This window comes from Primulina tabacum, chromosome 11, assembly GCF_025594145.1.
Source record: "Primulina tabacum isolate GXHZ01 chromosome 11, ASM2559414v2, whole genome shotgun sequence".
Lineage (NCBI taxonomy): Eukaryota > Viridiplantae > Streptophyta > Magnoliopsida > Lamiales > Gesneriaceae > Primulina > Primulina tabacum.
The window spans coordinates 24,016,053-24,037,982 of NC_134560.1; the positions used below are offsets into that span (position 1 = coordinate 24,016,053).

General features: G+C 37.3%; 1 protein-coding gene across 1 annotated transcript; it reads right to left on the bottom strand.

Annotated features, from left to right (window-relative positions):
- Positions 1–16,988: 16,988 nt before the first annotated feature.
- Positions 16,989–18,202, bottom strand: LOC142519701 (uncharacterized). The gene is made up of 3 exons (XM_075622732.1): positions 17,546–18,202; positions 17,123–17,443; positions 16,989–17,063 (listed from the first exon to the last, which is right to left on the bottom strand). The coding sequence occupies exons 1-3, from the start codon at positions 18,200–18,202 to the stop codon at positions 16,989–16,991; spliced, it is 1,053 nt and encodes a 350-aa protein (XP_075478847.1).
- Positions 18,203–21,930: the final 3,728 nt, after the last annotated feature.

Here is a 21,930-nt window from a genome sequence, read left to right on the forward strand (position 1 = left end):
AATCCTCAAACCTCCTTTTTAACTTAAATGCACTTATTTGCTAGCTAAAATAAATTCTGGAAATGATTTCTAAATCTTAAATTTTATCTCTAAACTCCAACTCCAGTCCGGCCTCACTGAAATAACTGAAAGAATAAAATTAAAACTATTGAAATGAAATAATTAACTTTAAAGAAAGGCACTTTAAATACTCATGCAACAAAAAAATCATTTTAATTTAAATACTAGAATTATACATGGTTTATACGTAGTCTAAGTTACGGGTTCTACATATATCGATGTCTCTTAGGGGTTGATTCATTCCTATCACTAAGATTCGATACATGAGACAATGACCAGAAACCGGGATCCCTAGATTAGAAATGATTCGAGTATGAGATGATGAGTCATGAGTGATTTACAGTATGATATCATTTCATGTTTCAGAACTTAATACATGTTATGGATATGTATTTCATGCTTTATATATGCTTTTATATGATTGCATGTTCGTTGATTTATACTGGGATTATGCTCTCACCGGAGTTATCCGGCTGTTGTATTGTTTGTATGTGTGCCTGACAACAGGTGGGACATGATCAGGATCAGGAAGAGGATGAGAGATTTTAGTTAGCGTGGAGATCCGGGCCCAGAAGCAGAATAGGATTCAGCACTGGATATATAGTCGTTGAACCTAGTTGAGATAGAGAAATGTAGTACATGATTGTACTTTGACTTTGACATGTATATCAGATAGATTACTGTTACGTTTCCGCATTTATAATTTAAAAAGAAAAAAAATTATTAGTCCCACTTTTCTTAATTGTTATATTTGACATTAATAATGATTAAGACATGAATTAGCGTCTGGGTCCCCACAAGTATAAAAATGAACATAAATATATGCTATCATATGACACGGTTTAAAGATTCATTGTTGTCATGACGTGATATGTATGTTCCTTCGAGGCATATTGATAAGTACAAGTGCCAACTTATTGAGTTTTATAAACTCACGTAGCTCATGTATTACATGATTAGGTAGTGAAGAGACGTAGGATGCCGGTTCACTAATGGATGCTTGTGACGTTTCTCACCTCGACAAGAACCAGAACTTATTATTGTATAACTTCCGCATATGTATTGTACTAAAATATGTCAGGGTTTCAACAAGTTTTACGATGTTTATTATGATACAAAGTATGCTTGTATATGTGAATATGTATATGTATAACAATATGGTGTATGGTTGTGTATGAAAATATGCTTGATGTTGTTGCTTGAGTTGAGTTTTTGGCTTTTACAAAATATAGGGACATCATGCCAAAAATTTTATAAACCGTCAAATTGATGCCCCTTGTTTTGAATTGCTTCATAATATAGTTATATCATTCAAATCCTATTTTGATTATGGTAATCATGTCAAGTATAGAGTAAGGGTGTGACATTTTATATGGCATCAGAGCCCACGGTTCTTCGACAGGGAAGACACTGCACTTCATCCATGCATGGGGAACTCGGCAAGTTAGTATCTTTGTATCCCATAGTTTATGCTAAGTTATCTGTTTCTACGTGACCTATATGTAGGTTAAGATAAAAAACCATGCCACCTAAACGGAAGGTACATAAAGGAGAGTCATCTAAGGGCAAGGCCCCAGCAGTCGAAGGTGAGGGCAGTGTGCCACGACCTATAGATGACTTTGCTCAATTGATCCAACAACAAGCGAAAGTCCATGGGGAGCAGATACAGCAATTACTTGAGATGCAACGGACTACTCATGAGTAGGCACACGCACAAGCCCTGCTACCCAGACAAGGACCTGTTCAAACAGATGTGTATGATCGTTTTCGAGGTCTGAATCCTCTGGAATTCATGGGAAGCACCGATCCAACAGTAGCAGAAGAATAGATTAAATCATTGGAGTCCATCTTCATCTACCTTCATATGAAATATGCAGACAAAGTAACGTGTGCCATATTTTTATTAACAAAGCATGCAAGAATATGGTGGGAGAGTGCAAGGGTGACATTACCTACGACACCATTGACATGGGAAACTTTCAAAACCGTGTTTTACAACAAGTATTTCAGTAAAGATGTACGAGCCAAGAAAGCCAGTGATTTCCTTAATTTGAAGCAAGGAACCATGTCAATGACTGAATATATACAACAATTCGAGGCTGGAGTCCAATATGTACCATATATTGCACAAGATGACACTAGTAAGGGCGAACACTTTATGCGGAGACTTCGCTATGAGATTAAAAGAGATGTACGAATGTCGAAAGTTGCTACATACGGGGAGATAGTGGAAAGAGCACTTATGACAGAACAGGACGAACAATACATTGACAGAGATAGGCAACAGCGAAGGCAGCAGTACTTTCAGAAGAGCCAAGGAACAGGACAAGGCAAAAATACTGATAACTGAGGTACTAGACCCGAGGAATCCCGTGGCAAAGATCCCCATCCACGTGAAGAACAGGACATACCACCTTGTCCTAAATGTGGAAAACTTCACGGCGAGGAATGTATGCAAGGTTCCAATGTTTATTATCGTTGCAAAAAGCCAGGGCATCTCACTAGGAATTGTCCAGGGAGTTTTGAGAAAGTACAGGGACACCTTTTCTCCATGACTTAAGAGGAAGTGGATGCGGATACATCGATGATCACTAGTATGTTCTTGATTTCTGGTATCACTGCTATTGTTTTACTAGTTTCAGGAGCCACACATTATTTTATTTCGGAATCGTTTGTAAGGAGACTGCGCATTACAACAAGTACAACAGAGACACAACTAGCCATAGCCCTAACTTCCGGGCAAGAATTACTTACAAATCAGATTGTGCGAGGGTGTCCAATATATGTCCAAGGCCATCAGATGTATGCTGAATTGATAGTTTTGAAAATGACCGATTTTGATGTGATATTGGGAATGGATTGGCTCTCGAAGTACAGAGTTACTATTGATTGTGGCATAAAAGTGATCATGTTTGCACCAGTAGGAGCTGAACCATTCACAGTAGCAAGTGCATGTATATCCTTATATCTTCGAATAATCTCTTGTATGAAGGCTTGTAAATTACTACAGAAGGGGGGTGTCAAGGATGTTTAGCATCTGTGCTAACTATTGATCCACCTGTTCGTGAATTAAAAGATACAGATGTTGTTTGTGAATTTCCAGAGGTATTTCCTGATGATGTAACAGGCTTACCCCCAGATAGGGAGATCGAATTTGTGATTGATGTTGTGACAGGAACTCATCCGATCTCAAAAGCTCCTTATCGATTAGCTCCTACAGAAATGAAAGAATATAAAGAACATTAGAAATAGTTACTCGAAAAAGGGTTTATTAGACTGAGTTTTTCACCGTGGGGTGCACCTGTTTTTTTTTGTGAAAAAGAAAGACGGTACACTTCGTCTATGTATTGATTATCGGGAGTTGAACAAGGCGACAATCAAAAATAAATATCCACTCCCTAGAATTGATGATTTGTTTGATCAATTACAAGGAGCTGCCATCTTTTCGAAGATTGATTTACGATCAGGCTATCATCAACTAAAAGTGAAATCAGATGATATCTCAAAGACTGCCTTCCGAACCAGGTACGGGCATTATGAATTTTTTGTAATGCCATTTGGACTAACAAATGCACCAACAGCTTTTATGGATTTAACGAACAGAATTTTCAAGCCATTTCTAGACAAGTTTATGATTGTGTTTATAGATGATATTTTCATCTACTCACGAACTGTAGAGGAGCATCGAGAACATCTGAAATTAGTTTTGCAGACTTTGAAGGATAAACATTTATATGCCAAATGGAAGAAATGCGAATTTTTGCTTGAACAAGTAGCATTCTTAGGCCATATTATCTCAAAAGAAGGTATATCAGTGGATCCAAGCAAGATTGAAGCTGGTAATAACTGGCTACGACCTAACACTATTACCGAGGTACGTAGTTTTCTTGGGTTAGCTAGTTATTACTGGCGGTTTATAGCGGGATTTTCTAAGATTGCATTGCCTTTGACTGCTTTAACAGGAAAGAATGTGAAATTTTTATGGAACGAATCATGTGATCGTAGTTTCCAAGAATTAAAGGCAAAATTGACATCAGCACTAGTCCTTGCTATACCAGATGGACCATGAGATTTTGTGGTATACAGTAATGCTTCGAAACAAGGTTTAGGAGCAATTTTAATGCAGCACGGGAAGGTGATCGCTTATGCCTCAGGACAATTGAAGGAATATGAAAAGAATTATCCCACACATGATTTAGAACTGGCAGTAGTGGTATTTGTATTGAAAATATGGCGCCATTATCTGTATGGCGAATGGTGTGAAATATATAAGGACCATAAGAGTTTGAAATATTTATTCACACAAAAAGAATTGAATATGCGTCAACGACGTTGGTTGGAATTAGTGAGAGATTATGATTGTGTTATTAACTATCATCCAGTTAAAGCTAATGTTGTTGTAGATGCGTTAAGTCGAAAGTCCAGTTCTGTTGCTGGAATGCAAGTACAAGAACAAATCCTATGGGATTTACAGAATTTGAAGATTGATGTTATGCCAAAGGGAACTGCAATCCAATTATCATCCCTCATGGTTCGACCAATGCTTGCAGACAGAATCAAGGCCGAACAAAATACAGATACTGAATTACAACAACTGAGGCAGCGAGATGAGGATAAAGGACAATCGAATTTTGAATTGAATGGGGAAGGAATATGGACATATCGAGGTAGATTGTTTGTGTCGAAACAAGGAACAATCAAGACCGACATTTTTATTGATGCACATGCTACTCCCTACTCAGTACATCCAGGAGGCACCAAAATGTACAAACATTTGAAACCATTATTTTGGTGGCCAGTTGTGAAAAAGGACATTGCTCAATTTGTTGCACAATGTCTAACTTGTCAACAGGTCAAGACTGAACATCAAAGACCAGCAAGACTCCTGAAACCATTGTCTATTCTTTAATGAAAATGGGAGCATATCACGATGGATTTCATTCTTGGTTTGCCAAGAACACAAAGAAGATTCAATGCTCTATGGGTTATTATGGATCGACTTAAAAAATCAGCTCACTTTCTTCCGGTGAAGACCGCATACACGATGAATCAATATGCTGAAGAATACATCAAAGAGATAGTGAGACTTCATGGCATACCAGTGTTCATTGTATCGATAGAGATCCCAAATTTACATCTGCATTTTGGAAGAGTTTACATCATGCTATGGTAACTCGATTGGCATTTAGTACAGCATTTCACCCTCAAACTGATGGACAATCAGAACGAGTGAATCAGATCTTAGAAGATATGTTGAGGGCCTTTACTATTGACTTCCTAGGTAGTTGGGACAGTAAACTACCATCGGCTGAGTTTACATATAATAATAGCTACCAGTCAAGTATTTGAATGGCACCATATACTGCATTATATGGTAGAAAATGTCACTCTCCGGTACATTAAACCCTGAATTGGTACAACAGACAGCCGAATTAGTAACCAAAATCAGAGAAAGAATGCATACTGCCCAAAGCCGACAGAAAAGCTACGCTGATGTGCGACGTCGTCGACTGGAATTTCAGGTTGGTGACCATGTATTTATAAAGATATCACCATTGAAGTGCATTTTATGTTTTGGTAAGAAGGAAAAATTGAGTCCAAGATATATCGGTCCATTTGAAATCTTGGAAAGAATAGGAGACAGGGCCTACCGAGTTGCTTTACCACCGAACTTGTCAAATGTTCATAGCGTTTTTCATGTTTCCTTGCTACGGAAATATTTGGCCAATCATTCTCACGTTCTTTATTACGAACCATTAAAGCTTGCATCGAATCTCTCGTATGAAGAACGACCAGTCCAAATCCTCGATAGGAAATCAAAAGTGTTACAAGGCAAGGAAATACCCTTGGTAAAACTGTTATGGCGCAATCATGCAATTGAAGAAGCAACTTGGGAGCGAGAAGACGAGATTCAACAGAGATATCCTGAACTATATGGTATGTAAAATTTCGAGGACGAAATTCTTTGAAGGAGGGGAGAATTGTAATGCCCGGTTACTCATACAAATGATAATAATGCGTTTATGTCGTTTATTATGTAGTTATTTAGCTCATTAGATTTGACGTGATGATTGAGGTATCAATATTGAGATTGAACATGATATTTATATTGTCCATGGTGTATTGAGAATGAATATGTGTTTAAATAGTGATGGTAAGATGTGTAGGTAGAAGTAGTGTAACGAAGTTGGTAGGAAATGATGAAAATACGGTAGTTCTTACCAGCTTTAGCATAATCATTTAAATATTGATCCAAATTGTGTGAGGCCATAACCATTAGAAAGAAAAGAAATAATGCTACAACTTTCATGCTTTGGGTTTTGTCAAAATCATTGTGGAAGACAAGCCAAAAGTGCCTCGAAGTGTGTCGTGTGTATCGTCATTCCTTCACAGACACATGTTGGGAGAATAAGCATAACGTTTTACTCACACCTCCAAATGACATGAAACCAGTTGGAGATTCAAGCCAAGATATAGGGCTATAACTTTCATGTGTACTTTTTTTCCAATTATGAATGGAAAATACATTTCTGGAGCGATATTTGATGAATCAGTGCGCAGAAGCAGAACAAGTGGCGCCCCAGCGGTAGAAAATGACCGCCCGAGCGCCGGTGCAATTCAAGTTCAATATTTTTACAGAACATGTGGGACCCGGACGTTAATTAAAGTTTTTAATCGTTCTTAGAATTAATCAATCAATTATAATAAACAGGGTCTAAATTTTTTTTTAAAAAAATACAAAGCGGAAACGTTATGTAAATCAATCTGAATTATATATTAAATATAAACATACAAGTCCTGTATTGTCTACAATAATACAACTAGGTTCAACTACATATCAGTGCTGACTCCTAATTTATTTCTGAGCCCGGATCTCCACGCTATTTAGTCCAGCCTCGTTCTCTTCTTGACCCTGATCTTGTCCCACTTGTTGTCATGCACACATACAAACAAGACAACAGCCGGATAACTCCGGGGAGAATTACATTCTCAGTATAAATCATGTATACATGCAATCATATAAACAATATAAAAGCATATAACAGATATTCATAACATGTATCAAAATCAGAACTTGAATCAAATATTCGTAGCATGTATCATAATCCGAAACATGAATTAATATCAACAATAACCCTTACTCTAAACATGTACCATAATCAGGAACATAAATCAACATCAATCAATGAATCAATATCCGTAACTCGTAAACTCAGACTAGACTCAATCCTAGTCTAGGGATCCCGATTTCCAGACGTTGGCATTCTATATCAATCACCAATAATAGAAGAAACTCCAATTCTATCCACATTGATATGGTATCGATCACCAGTAATAGAAGAAACTCCAATTCTATCCACATCGATTGCCAATCGTCCAGTGACCTATACGTGATAGACATTGGCACTTTCGCCAATTTACTATCTTGTGACATCGTGCAATGTGCCCGTGGCGATCCCGCCACTATCAGGTACTTCTGTCACAAGATCACTCGACTAATACCTGCTTTCTATACATTCATAGAACAAGCATATCAAGTCAAATCAATTAACGTAATAATAAGAAGTATGTGATTTAAGGAAACTCAAGTATATCATACTATACTCGAGTCGATCTCCCGGTACCACATTGACTTATACCTTTCTCTTCTCGGTCTGACGAAGACGAAGTCTCGAACTCAACTCTGTCCATCTTCAGTCTGATTCTGTCGAAGCTTTGGACTCACTGTCTGTCGATATCAATCTGGCAGGAACAATATCGAATATACTGTATCAATGTATAACTCAATTCAATACCTAATCTGATCGATATCACGACACCATAATAAAATCTCAATCAATACTGAATCTGATCAATATCAATTCACTGATGTTTCGACGGCATGATAATACAACCTCGATAACCCCGTCAATTTCAACATCACAGATATAATAATACGGCTCATAATCAATATCAGATAAATCAGAGCCTAATCGAATTCGGTTACAACGGCATAACGGTACCATATAAATATACCACGCAATATAAATCAACAGATATCAATTCCTGTAACTCATACTTGATAATAATACAAATCTGATATCAAATCTCAATCAAATCATCTCCGAAAATCATAACAAATACATACACAGTTTGTTCTTCGATCTGACTTCAAATATACGATGTCCACTGTATCAGAAACCCCATATATGATACCTATTAAATTCTGACAATATCATAATTTCAAATCATATCTAAACGTAACAACACTTACGTCCAGTTGTAGCTGTCGTCGCTAGGAACCCAGTACTGAAGTCGGATTCAAAATCTGACGGACGGATTGAAATAAAAAGGCGTAAGGATTTCAGAAGCTTTCCCAATTTCCTTTTCTTCGTTTCTTATGAATTCTGAAACGAATTCATGATATATACATATATATACATCTTCGAGCATTCCAAGACCAAGTGGCTTATTTTCCTTCTGCATGTTGCGCGCATATGCGCGCCTAAGCCCCGCGCATATGCGCCGGAAGCTCTATCCGGAAATCAGCTACTGGACTGCTCGCGCATATGCGCGCACATAAGTCGCGCATATGCGCGAGACCTACTGTCTCGTGCATTCTACCACTCGCGCATATGCGCGCCTTCCGCCGGCGCATATGCGCGAGGTCCTCTGGACAATCACTTTGGTTACTGGACACCTCGCGCATATGCGCGCCCTCACGTCGCGCATATGCGCGGGGTCTTCTGCCCGAATCGCGCATGTGTGCGCACTAGGTCGCGCATATGCGCGAATAGCACCTCCCTCGCACATATTTTCGCGTCTTTCCCGGCCTAATCCATTCCATCTATATTTACCTTAATTAATCCATGAATAATTTCAGATTAATCTCAGATTACAATAAATATAATCCCGGGCATACATTTTCTCCCCCCCTAAGATACGATTTCGTTCCCGAAATCACAGGCAATCAAATCAGATAAAGAAAGAAATGTAAAATAGAATCAGTAATAACTCCTTTCAGTGTAATAATTCTGAACATCGCTACCTACTATCAGACTCAGTCTTCCAGGTAGCCTCTTCGATGCCCTGATGATTGTACTGTACTTCCAACAGCGGAATATTCTTCATTCTGGATTATTCTTCTTTCCTGAATCTCTAACTCCAATCTGGAATATTAATGCAAGAAGTATAATCTCATAATACAACTTGAAGTAATTCTGATAGAATCGATCTCAGAACATTGGCTATACAACATCTGTATATACCAATTACCGACTCATAACAAATCAATATTATCCTCTATTATCAAATCCGGTACTCCCAGTCAAGGTTACATTCAATTTTCCAGTTTTAAATATCAACAGTCATCATCCGACGTTGATATATTCAGTCTATTTATTTTGAGCTGTCTTCATTTTCCTCTGAGTCGGTTTCAATTTCTTTTTCATATCTCTAATTCGATTCGATCCAATCTCAGGTATCTCGCAAATATTATTCTTATACGAAGAAAATCTGCAGTCCTCACTGTACAATGCCTCGACTGATGCTATTTCAATACTTATCTGATAGCTATTGTCTTACAATCATTCAAAGAGTGACAACACATCGCCTCAACTAGTGCTAAAATCCAGCACTACGATTCCTGGATATCCTCCAGTTCCAGGATAGTTGCTCCAACTATCTATCGATCTATAGACGATAAGTGAAAGAGTTTATTGTATACTCTGCCAAAATTACAAAATCAAACGAAAATCACAGTCTGATATAATCAACTTTGGCATTCAGTACAATTTATCCTCTTTTCTGACATAAATCTCCATCGACTGGTCATATCCGTAAGTCTTCATGTACAAATAATATATGCAAATTCACGCAATCTATTAATAACAATCACATCGCATCCCAATCTTGAAAAGATTTCGGTAGTTTCATTACGAAATCTATAGAAATGTACTCCCATTTCTATTCAATAATCGATAATCGATATAACCAATCTCATGTTTTCCCCTGTCGGCAATTTAGACATTTCAGTACAAATTCTGCTACAACTGATTTCATCTGTTTCCCTAACATCAGTCAGTTCAAGTCAGTCTACATTTTTCTATCATCAGAATAAATGTTGAATTAAATATGGCACATTTCTGATCATATCTGTCGTTTCAGATTCGAAATATTAGGCACAAACAAGTCGGTTATTCACATACAATACAGTATCACCTACCTGATATTTTGATCAATACCCTGTTCTGATTATCGAAACCGAGTTCTGAACATTCTGATCAAATTTCTGAACTGCTTTAATTCGCGAGTTTAGCTCTGATTCGGCTTGAACTGTATATACTCTCAACGATTCCCAATAATCTGTATCACATCTTCGACTTTGTTTAGATCAACTGCTATATCATCTTCGGATGTAATTTCCCCCAAAAAATATAATCTGTCTTTAATATTGTTTTAGAACAATAACAATTCTCAAGCAATTTCACAACAACAGTCACATATCATAATTTGCTAACCGCAGACAAATATGAATTTCTGACTTTTCTGTCATCGGTGTCGTCCTCAATCACTGATCACAGCCTCAACTGTGTCAAGATCAATCGATATACTATAATCGGATATTACCTCCCACAAATACAATCTGTTTCAGTCAAAACTCATATCTGAACAATTTCTGTATACACCAATTTCAGGTATCAGATCATTCAATACAAGGTATTCAATTCAGTCAGTCATATGCCACAATTATATCAAAATATCATAGATAAACGGCATAAAATCATCAGAATACCTCTGAACATAGGATTCATCCACCCATAACTGAACTGAAATAATTTACAGAGAAACACACAATCAGATGTAACTCTAACTCTCAGGCAGTAAATCTTCTAACTAATATGTCAATTCTTCCGATACAATCAACATCATCCTGTCTGGAATTCTAATAATAGGAATAGTACCTGATATCAAATCAAGGCTGAAATCACTCTCCCTGATATACGGCAAACCCGGAACCTCATCTAGGAAGACTTTAGCAATTCTCCTGCTACTGGCAAATCAGTCCATGATACGCTCAGTTTTAATAATCCACTGAATACATAAGGAATTACTCCATTCCCTTTGATAATCATCGAATCATAGGTAATACGGATATCAAAGGAATTCAAATCAAGAATCCTTACCGTACATTATTCATTCTTCGGCCATTTCAGGTCCGATTCTTACCATCTCCTGGCAAGAATTTACAATACTTCTATATTTGGTCAGCATAATAATATCAATCATGCAATCAGAATCAGACAACACAAGTACACACAGTCTACCTCGATCTCATTCCTATCCTACTGCAGTATACGATATTTTAAAGAATTCACTGATATCAACTTTTCCCCCAAAAGGTAAAAAAATCAATACTACAGTTAATACAGACCCAACAGATCAAGCATCTATCAATACAATTCATTCAAAAATAATCGTAGGGCATGCTTTAGTATTTATCAATACATATGCAAAATAATCACAAAAGAACAGTTACCTGTCATTATATCATCAAGTGCATCCTGGGTCTGTTCCTCGGTCACCATAACCATATGATTCTGCTCCCTGAGATCTTCGGAAATCTCTCAGTGGACATACTCTAGCAAAATGTCCTGGCTGACGACAGATGTGGCAACTTCCAGACACACCTCGGCATTGCTCTGTGGAATGTCTTCCTCCACAAGTGCTACAATAAACTCATGTATAACTTGGGCTAGAACTACTGGAGCTAGATAAACCGCTCCCTAACTTCTTGAACTGCTTCTTTCGAGCTTTCAACTGTTCTTTCTTTTCACTACTGCTGCTACCAATCTCGATTCGGGGAGGTAGTTGCAGTGGTTTCGGGGTTGAAAGAACATACGAAGCTTCCTTTTGTCTCATCAGAACTGTTTCTGCTCTTTTAGCTCTGTTCAGAGTGTCAGCAAAATTATCGGTTGCTTCTTATTCACCAATGTACGTATCTCTGGATTCAATCCCTGGATGAACTGATCAAACATAGCTGCATCATTTCTAGCCACGTGAGGGGCAAAACGTAGCAAGGTGAAGAACTGGGCCAAATACTCATAAATATTCAACTGACCCTGTCTCAGATTTGCAAACTCTGCACTTTTATCCTGTCTATATGATACGGGGAAGAATCTTTGATAGAATTCAACTTTAAAAACTTTCCACGTAATCACTGGACCACGCTGTTCTAAAGCTTCTTTGGTTACCAGCCACCAACTCCTTGCGATTTCCCGTAACTGGTGCCCAATCAGTTTAACTCTACAATCATCTGTGAAACCCAGAAATTCAAATAGCAATTCTATATCCTCTAACCAATTCTCACAATCGACTGGTGTCTCAGTACCCTTCAGAATCGGCGGTTGAAACAACTGAAACCTCGTCATCATTGTTTCCATCGGAGTTTCTGACACATCCATCTGATTACTCGAAGTACTACCCAATTCTCGAATTCTTCTCGGAGGTATATCTGATAATCACAAAAGTTAGCAATCACATGAGATAAATCCATCTCAGCCCCTTTCTGATCAGCTTACCTCTGATCAAGAATTGGTTTTGATCCATTTTCAAATAATACACATTACCAAATCAACTCAGATATTCAGGTAACATGTATCTTCCAAAACAGTAAAACATACTGCAATATAATTCAACATTATAATAAATCACATGCTAGCAATCACATGCAAGGAAAGAAAACACATTCTATCCCGCTCACTAGCTTCTATCTCAGTCTCAAGAACCTACAGTTCTAGAACCTATTGTTCTGGAACCTAAAGCTTTGATACCACCTGTTGTGGGGATCCGGACGTTAATTAAAGTTTTTAATCAGTTCTTAGAATTAATCAATCAATTATAATAAACAGGGTCTAAATTTTTTTTTTAAAATACAAAGCGGAAACGTTATGTAAGTCAATCTGAATTACATATTAAATATAAACATACAAGTCCTGTATTGTCTACAATAATCCAACTAGGTTCAACTACATATCAGTGCTGACTCCTAATTTATTTCTGAGCCCGGATCTCCACGCTATCAGTCCAGCCTCGTTCTCTTCTTGACCCTGATCCTGTCCCACCTGTTGTCATGCACGCATACAAACAAGACAACAGCCGGATAACTCCGGGGAGAATTACATTCCCAGTATAAATCATGTATACATGCAATCATATAAACAATATAAAAGCATATAACAGATATTCATAACATGTATCAAAATCAGAACATGAATCAAATATTCGTAGCATGTATCATAATCCGAAACATGAATTAATATAAACAATAACCCTTACTCTAAACATGTACCATAATCGGGAACATAAATCAACATCAATCAATGAATCAATATCCGTAACTCTTAAACTCAGACTAGACTCAATCCTAGTCTAGGGATCCCGATTTCCAGACGTTGGCATTCTATATCAATCACCAGTAATAGAAAAAACTCCAATTTTATCCACATTGATATGGTATCGATCACCAGTAACAGAAGAAACTCCAATTCTATTCACATCGATTGCCAATCGTCCAGTGACCTATACGTGATAGACATTGGCACTTTCGCCAATTTACTATCTTGTGACATCGTGCAATGTGCCCGTGGCGATCCCGCCACTATCAGGTACTTCTGTCACAAGATCACTCGACTAATACCTGCTTTCTATACATTCATAGAACAAGCATATCAAGTCAAATCAATGAACATAATCATAAGAAGTATGTGATTTAAGGAAACTCAAGTATATCATACTATACTCGAGTCGATCTCCCGGTACCACATTGACTTATACCTTTCTCTTCTCGGTCTGACGAAGACGAAGTCTCAAACTCAACTTTGTCCATCTTCAGTCTGATTCTGTCGAAGCTTTGGACTCACTGTCTGTCGATATCAATCTGGCAATAACAATATCGAATATACTGTATCAATGTATAACTCAATTCAATACCTAATCTGATCGATATCACGACACCATAATAAAATCTCAATCAATACTGAATCTGATCAATATCACTTCACTGATGTTTCGACGGCATGATAATACAACCTCGATAACCCCGTCAATTTCAACATCACAGATATAATAATACGGCTCATAATCAATATCAGATAAAATCAGAACCTAATCGAATTCTGTTTCAACGGCATAACGGTACCATATAAATATACCACGCAATATAAATCAACAGATATCAATTCCTGTAACTCATACTTGATAATAATACAAATCTGATATCAAATCTCAATCAAATCGACTCCGAAAATCATAACAAATACATACACAATCTGTTCTTTGATCTGACTTCAAATATACGATGTCCACTGTATCAGAAACTCCATATATGATTCCTATTCAATTCTGACAATATCATAATTTCAAATCATATCTAAACGTAGCAACACTTACGTCCAGTTGTAGTTGTCGTCGCTAGGAACCCAGTACTGAAGTCGGATTCAAAATCTGACGGACGGATTGAAATAAAAAGGCGTAAGGATTTCAGAAGCTTTCCTAATTTCCTTTTCTTCGTTTCTTATGAATTCTGAAACAAATTCATGATTTATACATATATATACATCTTCGAGCATTCCAAGACCAAGTGGCTCATTTTCGTTCTGCATGTTGCGCGCATATGCGCGCCTAAGCCCCGCGCATATGCGCCGGAAGCTCTATCCGGAAATCAGCTACTGGACTGCTCGCGCATATGCGCGCACATAAGTCGCGCATATGCGCGAGACCTACTGTCTCGTGCATTCTACCACTCGCGCATATGCGCGCCTTCCGCCGGCGCATATGCGCGAGGTCCTCTGGACAATCACTTTGGTTACTGAACACCTCGCGCATATGCGCGCCCTCATGCCGCGCATATGCGCGGGGTCTTCTGCCCGAATCGCGTATGTGTGCGCACTAGGTCGCGCATATGCACGAATAGCACCTCCCTCGCGCATATCTTTCGCGTCTTTACCTTAATTAATCCATGAATCATTTCAGATTGTTCTCAGATTACAGTAAATATAATCCCGGGCATTACATAACATTCCGCACCCGGGCGGTAGAAAATGACCGCCCGAGCGCCGACTTGCATAAGAAAAGATAAGTATCGATTTGTCCAAGCCATTTCCACCATTTCTCAACTCCTTAACAGCAAGGAACTCGAGAGAACTTCAATAAATCTTCCTCCAAAGCTCCTTTCTTCATTCCTTTCATCATTTTGAAGTAGGAACTTAGTTCTCCATCACAAGAACTTCATAAGGGTGTAAGTTTTCATCTCTTTTTCTTATTATAAATGTAGAGGAGCAAACTTCACCTAGAATAGACATAGTAATTGAATTATTAATATGTTTGACAGCATAGGAGCGAGAAAAATCGTCTCAAACAAGTATTATTACGCTTGGACTGTAAGTTGGCATGTTCTTGAAGTAATACATGAGTAATATTATGAATTCAAATACTTCCCATTGATTATTTTTATATGTACATTATTAGTATCTTATTGATGAAAACATAGCATCATATTCCATTGTTATGTATTAAATATGTAAGAAACTCATTAATATTGATGATGTGTGCTATGTTATGAACATAAACATGAACATGAAAGGAAAAAGGACTGATTTTTACATGATATAGAGCTTGTTGACATAATGGGTGGTTTTAAGTCCACCAAACCTATTGGCCGATATATGTTCATGGGGCATGGGGTTGCCAAAGGTTGCTCCCTGCCGTCCAACACAGTTGTATCTATATAATAAAGCAAGCACGGTAGTAGAGGTCAACTAATGAGGCTCAAGTACAAAAATGAACATGAATATATGCTATCATATGACATGGTTTAAAGATTCATTGTAGTCACGACTTGATATGTATGTTCCTTTGACGAATATTGATAAGTACAAGTGCCAACTTATTGAGTTTTATAAACTCACGTAGCTCATGTATTACAGAATCAGGTAGTGAAGAGACGTAGGATGTCGGTTCGCTAATGGATGCTTGTGACGTGCCTCACATCGACAAGAATTGGAACTTATTATAGTATAGCTTCCGCATATGTATTGTACTAAAATATGTCAGGGTTTGAACAAGTTTTACGATGTTTATGATGATACAAAGTATGCTTGTATATGTGAATATGTATATATATAACAATATGGTGTATGGTTGTGTATGAAAATATGCTTGATGTTGTTGCTTGAGTTGAGTTTTTTGCTTTTACAAAATATAGGGACATCATGCCAAAATTTTTATAAACCGCCAAATTGATGCCCCTTGTTTTGAATTGCTTCATAATATAGATATATTAATTAAATCCTGTTTTGATTATGGTAATCATGTCAAGTACAGAGTAAGGGTGTGACACAATCTTAGAAAGATCCACTGATATTCCTTCTTTCGAAAGGATGTGGCCCAAAAATATCACCAGCTCCAACCAGAACTCGCATTTATTTAGCTTAGCATATAGTTGCTTATCCCTCAAAAGCTGCAACACGGTCCTTAAATGCTCGCTATGAAGTTCTCGTGTCTTGGAATAGATTAAGATGTTGTCAATAAACACAATGACAAAGTTATCCAAATAAGATTTGAAAACACGATTCATTAAGTCCATGAAAACTGAAGAAGCATTGGTTAGTCCAAACGACATCACCAAAAATTCATAATGACCATACCTCGTTCTAAACGCAGTCTTCGGTATATCCTCCTCTTTTACCTTCAATTGATGATACCCGGACCAGAGATCAATTTTCGAGAATATAGATGCTCCTTGCAATTGATCAAACAAATCGTAAATCCGTGGCAAAGGATATGTATTCTTAATAGTTACCTTGTTCAGTTCTAGATAATCAATACATAATCTCAACGATCCATCTTTCTTTTTTACAAATAAAACTGGAGCTCCCCAAGGAGAGGAACTAGGGCGGATGAAACCTTTGTCTAATAGCTCCTGCAATTGATTCTTTAATTCTTTCATCTCGGTCGGAGCCATCCTGTAAGGAGCCATAGAAATTGGAGTTGTACTTGGAATCAATTCAATAACAAACTCTACCTCTCGATCAGGTGGTAATCCAGGTACATCATTAGCAAATACGTCAGGATAATCCTGCACTACATCAATATCTTGCAATTGCAATTTATCTTCTCTTCTAACATCCAATACCGAAGATAGAAAACAAATACACCCCTTGTTCAACTGTTTAATAGCTTGCAAACAAGAAATAATAGGTATACTCAACGAAGAACCTAAATCAACAAACACTTCACTCTCATGATCATCATTTAAAAACTTCACTGTCTTTCTCACACAGTCAATCATTGAACGGTAAGCAGACAAGCAATCCATACCTAGTATGACATCAAAGGCAACCATCTGAATAACAATCAAATCAGCAAAAAATAATCTCATACCCATTTGTACCGCACAAGTCTTAAGAATACAAGTTTGCCAAATTTCATCTCAAGAAGGTAACACAATATTGAAATGTAAAGGCATGATAGCAGGTTCAACAGATAAAGAGTTCATAAACACTTCAGACATAAAGGAATGAGTCACACCAGTGTCAATCAATGTAAGTGCTTCCTTGCCGGATATTAGAATATTACCAAATATTACCGAAGAATCAGGATTAGCACCCTCTTTTGTCATTGCAAAAATCCTGCCTTGTACTCTTCCTTTATCCGAAGAAATATGACACTTATGTGCCGTGTGTCCTAGTTCTTTGCATATGTAACATCTGCCACTGCCAATAAAACACTCTCCCTTGTGTGGCTTACCACACTTAGGACACAATGGTCTCACAGGATCCGAGGAAGACAACAGAGCCTTGCCACTTGGCTCCATCTTACCCTTTCCCTTGTGGCCGCCTCGTACATTACCACTTGCTCCTTGACCTCTTGCTTGGAAAGTTTGCCTTCTTAGCTGCCGCTCTTTCTCAATTTCTTGTTCAGCAAGTAATGCTCTCTCAAAGATATCTTGATATGTGACAACTTTTGACTTATGAACATCCTGCCTAATTTCTAGCCTCAACCCACGAAGGAAGTGTTCTCCCTTATCTTTGTTATTCTCGGCTATGAAGGGGACAAAGATACACCCTTCCTCAAATTTCAAAGTGTACTCGTTGACATTCATGGTACCTTGCCTCAATTCAAGAAATTATTTGACCTTCTTGGCTTTGACTTCACTTGAAAAATACTTGGCATGAAATAAGTCCTTCAACTCGGTCCACTTTAAGTCACGAACCTTGATAGTAACTTCGGTAGCTTCCCACCAAATACGAGCAGCCTTCACCAACAAAAAGATAGCACAACTCATCTTATCTCTATCATTGAACTTCAAATAATCATAGATAGCTTCCACTACCTTTATCCATTCAAGAGCCACTAGTGGATCTGACCCACCAACAAATTCAGGAGGGTTCATGTAACGCCTCAGATTCGACGACTGTCCTCACTGTACCAAGACGAGTCTTTCCAGCGTGCTTATGTCCTCACTCACACGCACCCTGGGAAACTTTCCAAGAGGTCACTCATCCAAAAATTGCCCTAGTCAACCACGCTAAACTTTGGAGTTCTTATGTGATGAGCTACCGAAAAGAAGATGCACCTTCGTGATATGAGTAGTACATATCAAATCTTTTAAGCCCTATTCAACTGTACAGTCCATTACATTGAACAGTCTCAGAATCACTCTCATTCCGGTGTGGGATCGGTTCATTCATGTTCCCTCCCCTAGAAGCCTGCCAGGAGCCGCTCATTGTCCGTGCAACCTCATGGCACCGGCGATTACAGTTCATCCTCCTGAACCGATCATAGATCCCTCTTCGGTGCTTTCTATCCCGCCTTTCCCTCTACCATGGCCACGACCCCTGGGTTGGAGTGTGTATGCTCAATAATTGTTGAATTTGCTCTCCATGCACTTTGGCTTGCTCTTTCACGAGCTTACTAAATTCTTTAACCACTTTAGAGGACTTATCGGTCGCTGGAGTCTCATCACCCCTATCAATACCCTTATGCTTGGGAGGCATTCTCCTACACAAGAGCTTACTTTAAAATATAGGAGAAAAAATTACATAGCAATGGTAATCAAATAGAATCATTCCTCAATGTCAAAGTCAATAGATGCAGGATTAAACATACAGGATTGTCTTAGGTAGAAGAAGTATTATATGGTCCGAAGAAACTGCTCTGATACCAATTGAAACACCCCACTTACATGAAAATAACATTTAAATAATAACATACGTAGAAGCATTACATTTTGAAGGGAAAATAAAAAAACTTGTAAACATAATGACTCCCAAAATTATCATCAAAATAATTTCAAAAGCCACCATGATATATTTGATTCATTTTACAAAATACATGTTAATAAAAAATTCAAATGTTCACTACACCAAAATAAGAGTGACATGACAAAAGTTTCCCTTTCTATAGCCATATGACTTCTTCACCTTTGACAATCCATTTCAAGCTTTCTTATCACCTGCATCACATGATATTAACTGGAATGAGATAAAACTTAGTAAGCAGAGAGCTATAAATAAGAAATACATATACATAGGCTTGGCTTGAATAACATGGCTATGGCAATGGAAAATTTTATAATATCATCTTCAATAAACAATAGCTTTCAAGGCAATAAAGATGGTATTTCTGTTAGAACATCTTATTCTCGCACCCAAGACGCAGCGAAAGTTAAAAAGTATTTGTTCTTGGGCGTTGTGTGTTTAAAAACATTCATAGGGCGTTTAGGATTATACCTTTGCGTTCTTAACGTTGGACTCCAAACTATTCCGATGTATAGGCGGATATAGCTCTTCTTGTAAATCCCTACGAACGGCTCTTCAAATTTGATCGCCTAATTAGGTCCACGATCAAAAACTTTGTTCCTCGCTTGGATTGCACTAGAAATCACTCCGAATTTCCAAAAATCCGGAGACGGTGCAGCGACGACAGCGCGGCAGTGGAAGGAAGGTTGAGGCTGAAATCTTTCTTCTCCAAGAATTGAAGTGGCCGTGACATCATGATTCTCAATCATGTTTTTTTCACTTATGATTCATAATGAACAATTAAGAAAATAATTATTGATTTTTATCAATAATTAAGCAAACTAATTTGCATTGTGGCCAAGATTTCCATCACCAATTTCATGTGGTGGACGTAAATTTGAAGGAGAAATTGGAGAGGATTTGTGGTGGTTTTGTGTGCAATTTTCCATCACCAACAATGAGTCATAATGGTGTATTTATAGAGTGAGAATCCTAATCTAATTAGGAGTCTCTCTCCCACAAAGACTATTAATTTCATTATATTTAAACTCCCATTTAATTAATATATAATATATTTATTAACCTTTAATAATATATGATACAATAATATCATAAACATATATTTTATATCACTATATAAAATATATATATATGTATATATATATTTATTAAATTAAATAACTATTATTTAATTTATAAACTAACTCCTTAGTTAATTTAATTCTAGACTCCTCTATAATATTAATGAGAATTTGTGCATGTTAGTAGTCACCATTACTAGCACAATTATTTAATTAGTAAATTCTCAATTCACTAAATAAATGATTTCAAACTCATTATAACCCCGATCGACGATCCGAGAGCGCCGATGTGTCAAGAATACAAATCTTGTTCATGTAATGAATATCGAAAATTTCGAAGATCAAAATTTTTATTTGCCAAATTTAGAACTTAACATATATGGCAGTTATCATATTTGGCAGCTGTCAGTTTTAGTGAACTCCTTCACAAAACACGCAGTTCCACTCTCCTTCCTTATTTAGCAATCATGTCAACTTCAATTTCTTCCATCCTATGGAATCACCTCATAAACTCCTTTATAAGCTTCCTTTCTTCCAAATTACAACTCCTTGAAATTTGACTATCTCAACTGGAACACAGAATCCGATACTTGTGTGACCCTCAATGGTTCAGGAATACAGCTAGCCGTGGGTTCACATCTCCATGTGATTTAGAATAACATTTATCTATGCAGCTTGCAAGGGTATAAATATAAAATATAATGCCATAATCGAATAAAATTGTAAAATATTATTAAAATAAAGATTGTTTTACATTAGAGTCAATACCGCCCGAGCCACAAGTTGGCTTGCCGGGCACTTATTCTAACAATTTCTTGGCATGAATTAAAGAAATGAATTGATAGTTCTGTGACCTGTGACCTGTGACCTGTGACCATGTAATAAGTATATTTTTGATATAAATATCAAAACTGTGAGAGATACACATTCATCATGAAATTGACCAATTGACATGCATGTAAATACTATCAATCCTTTACTTTATTCATAGGAACTTCATTGAGACAAATGAACAAACACTTGGTAGGCAACAATGTCTTACTAGCTCGTTTATCAATAAATTCAATAGTATTCCTTGATCGATGAATACATAACGACAATTATATCAAAAACATAACAATGGAAGGAGCTAGATATCCATAAACATGGCTTTTATACATATATATCATGTGAGCATTTGAAGGGAAAACTTCTACTTACTACCCAACAAGCAATTATTTGCTTAAATGATCTTGAAGGAATTCCTTCAACAATATGCACATAATCAACCATTAATCATAGAGTTAAACAAAGCCAACATATACCTTCAACTCCTCAAACCCTTCTCAACTCAAGAACATAGAATCCTTACCTTGAAGCTTGGAAATTGAGGTAGGAGAACCTAAGAAATATACTACAATCCTTGAGCTTGAGGTGGAAGATGAAGAAGAGAAAGACCAGAAGAAGAAAGAGCTTGAACCGTTCAAGAAGAAAGAAGAAGGAAGAAGTGAGTATAACCCTCTAGACAA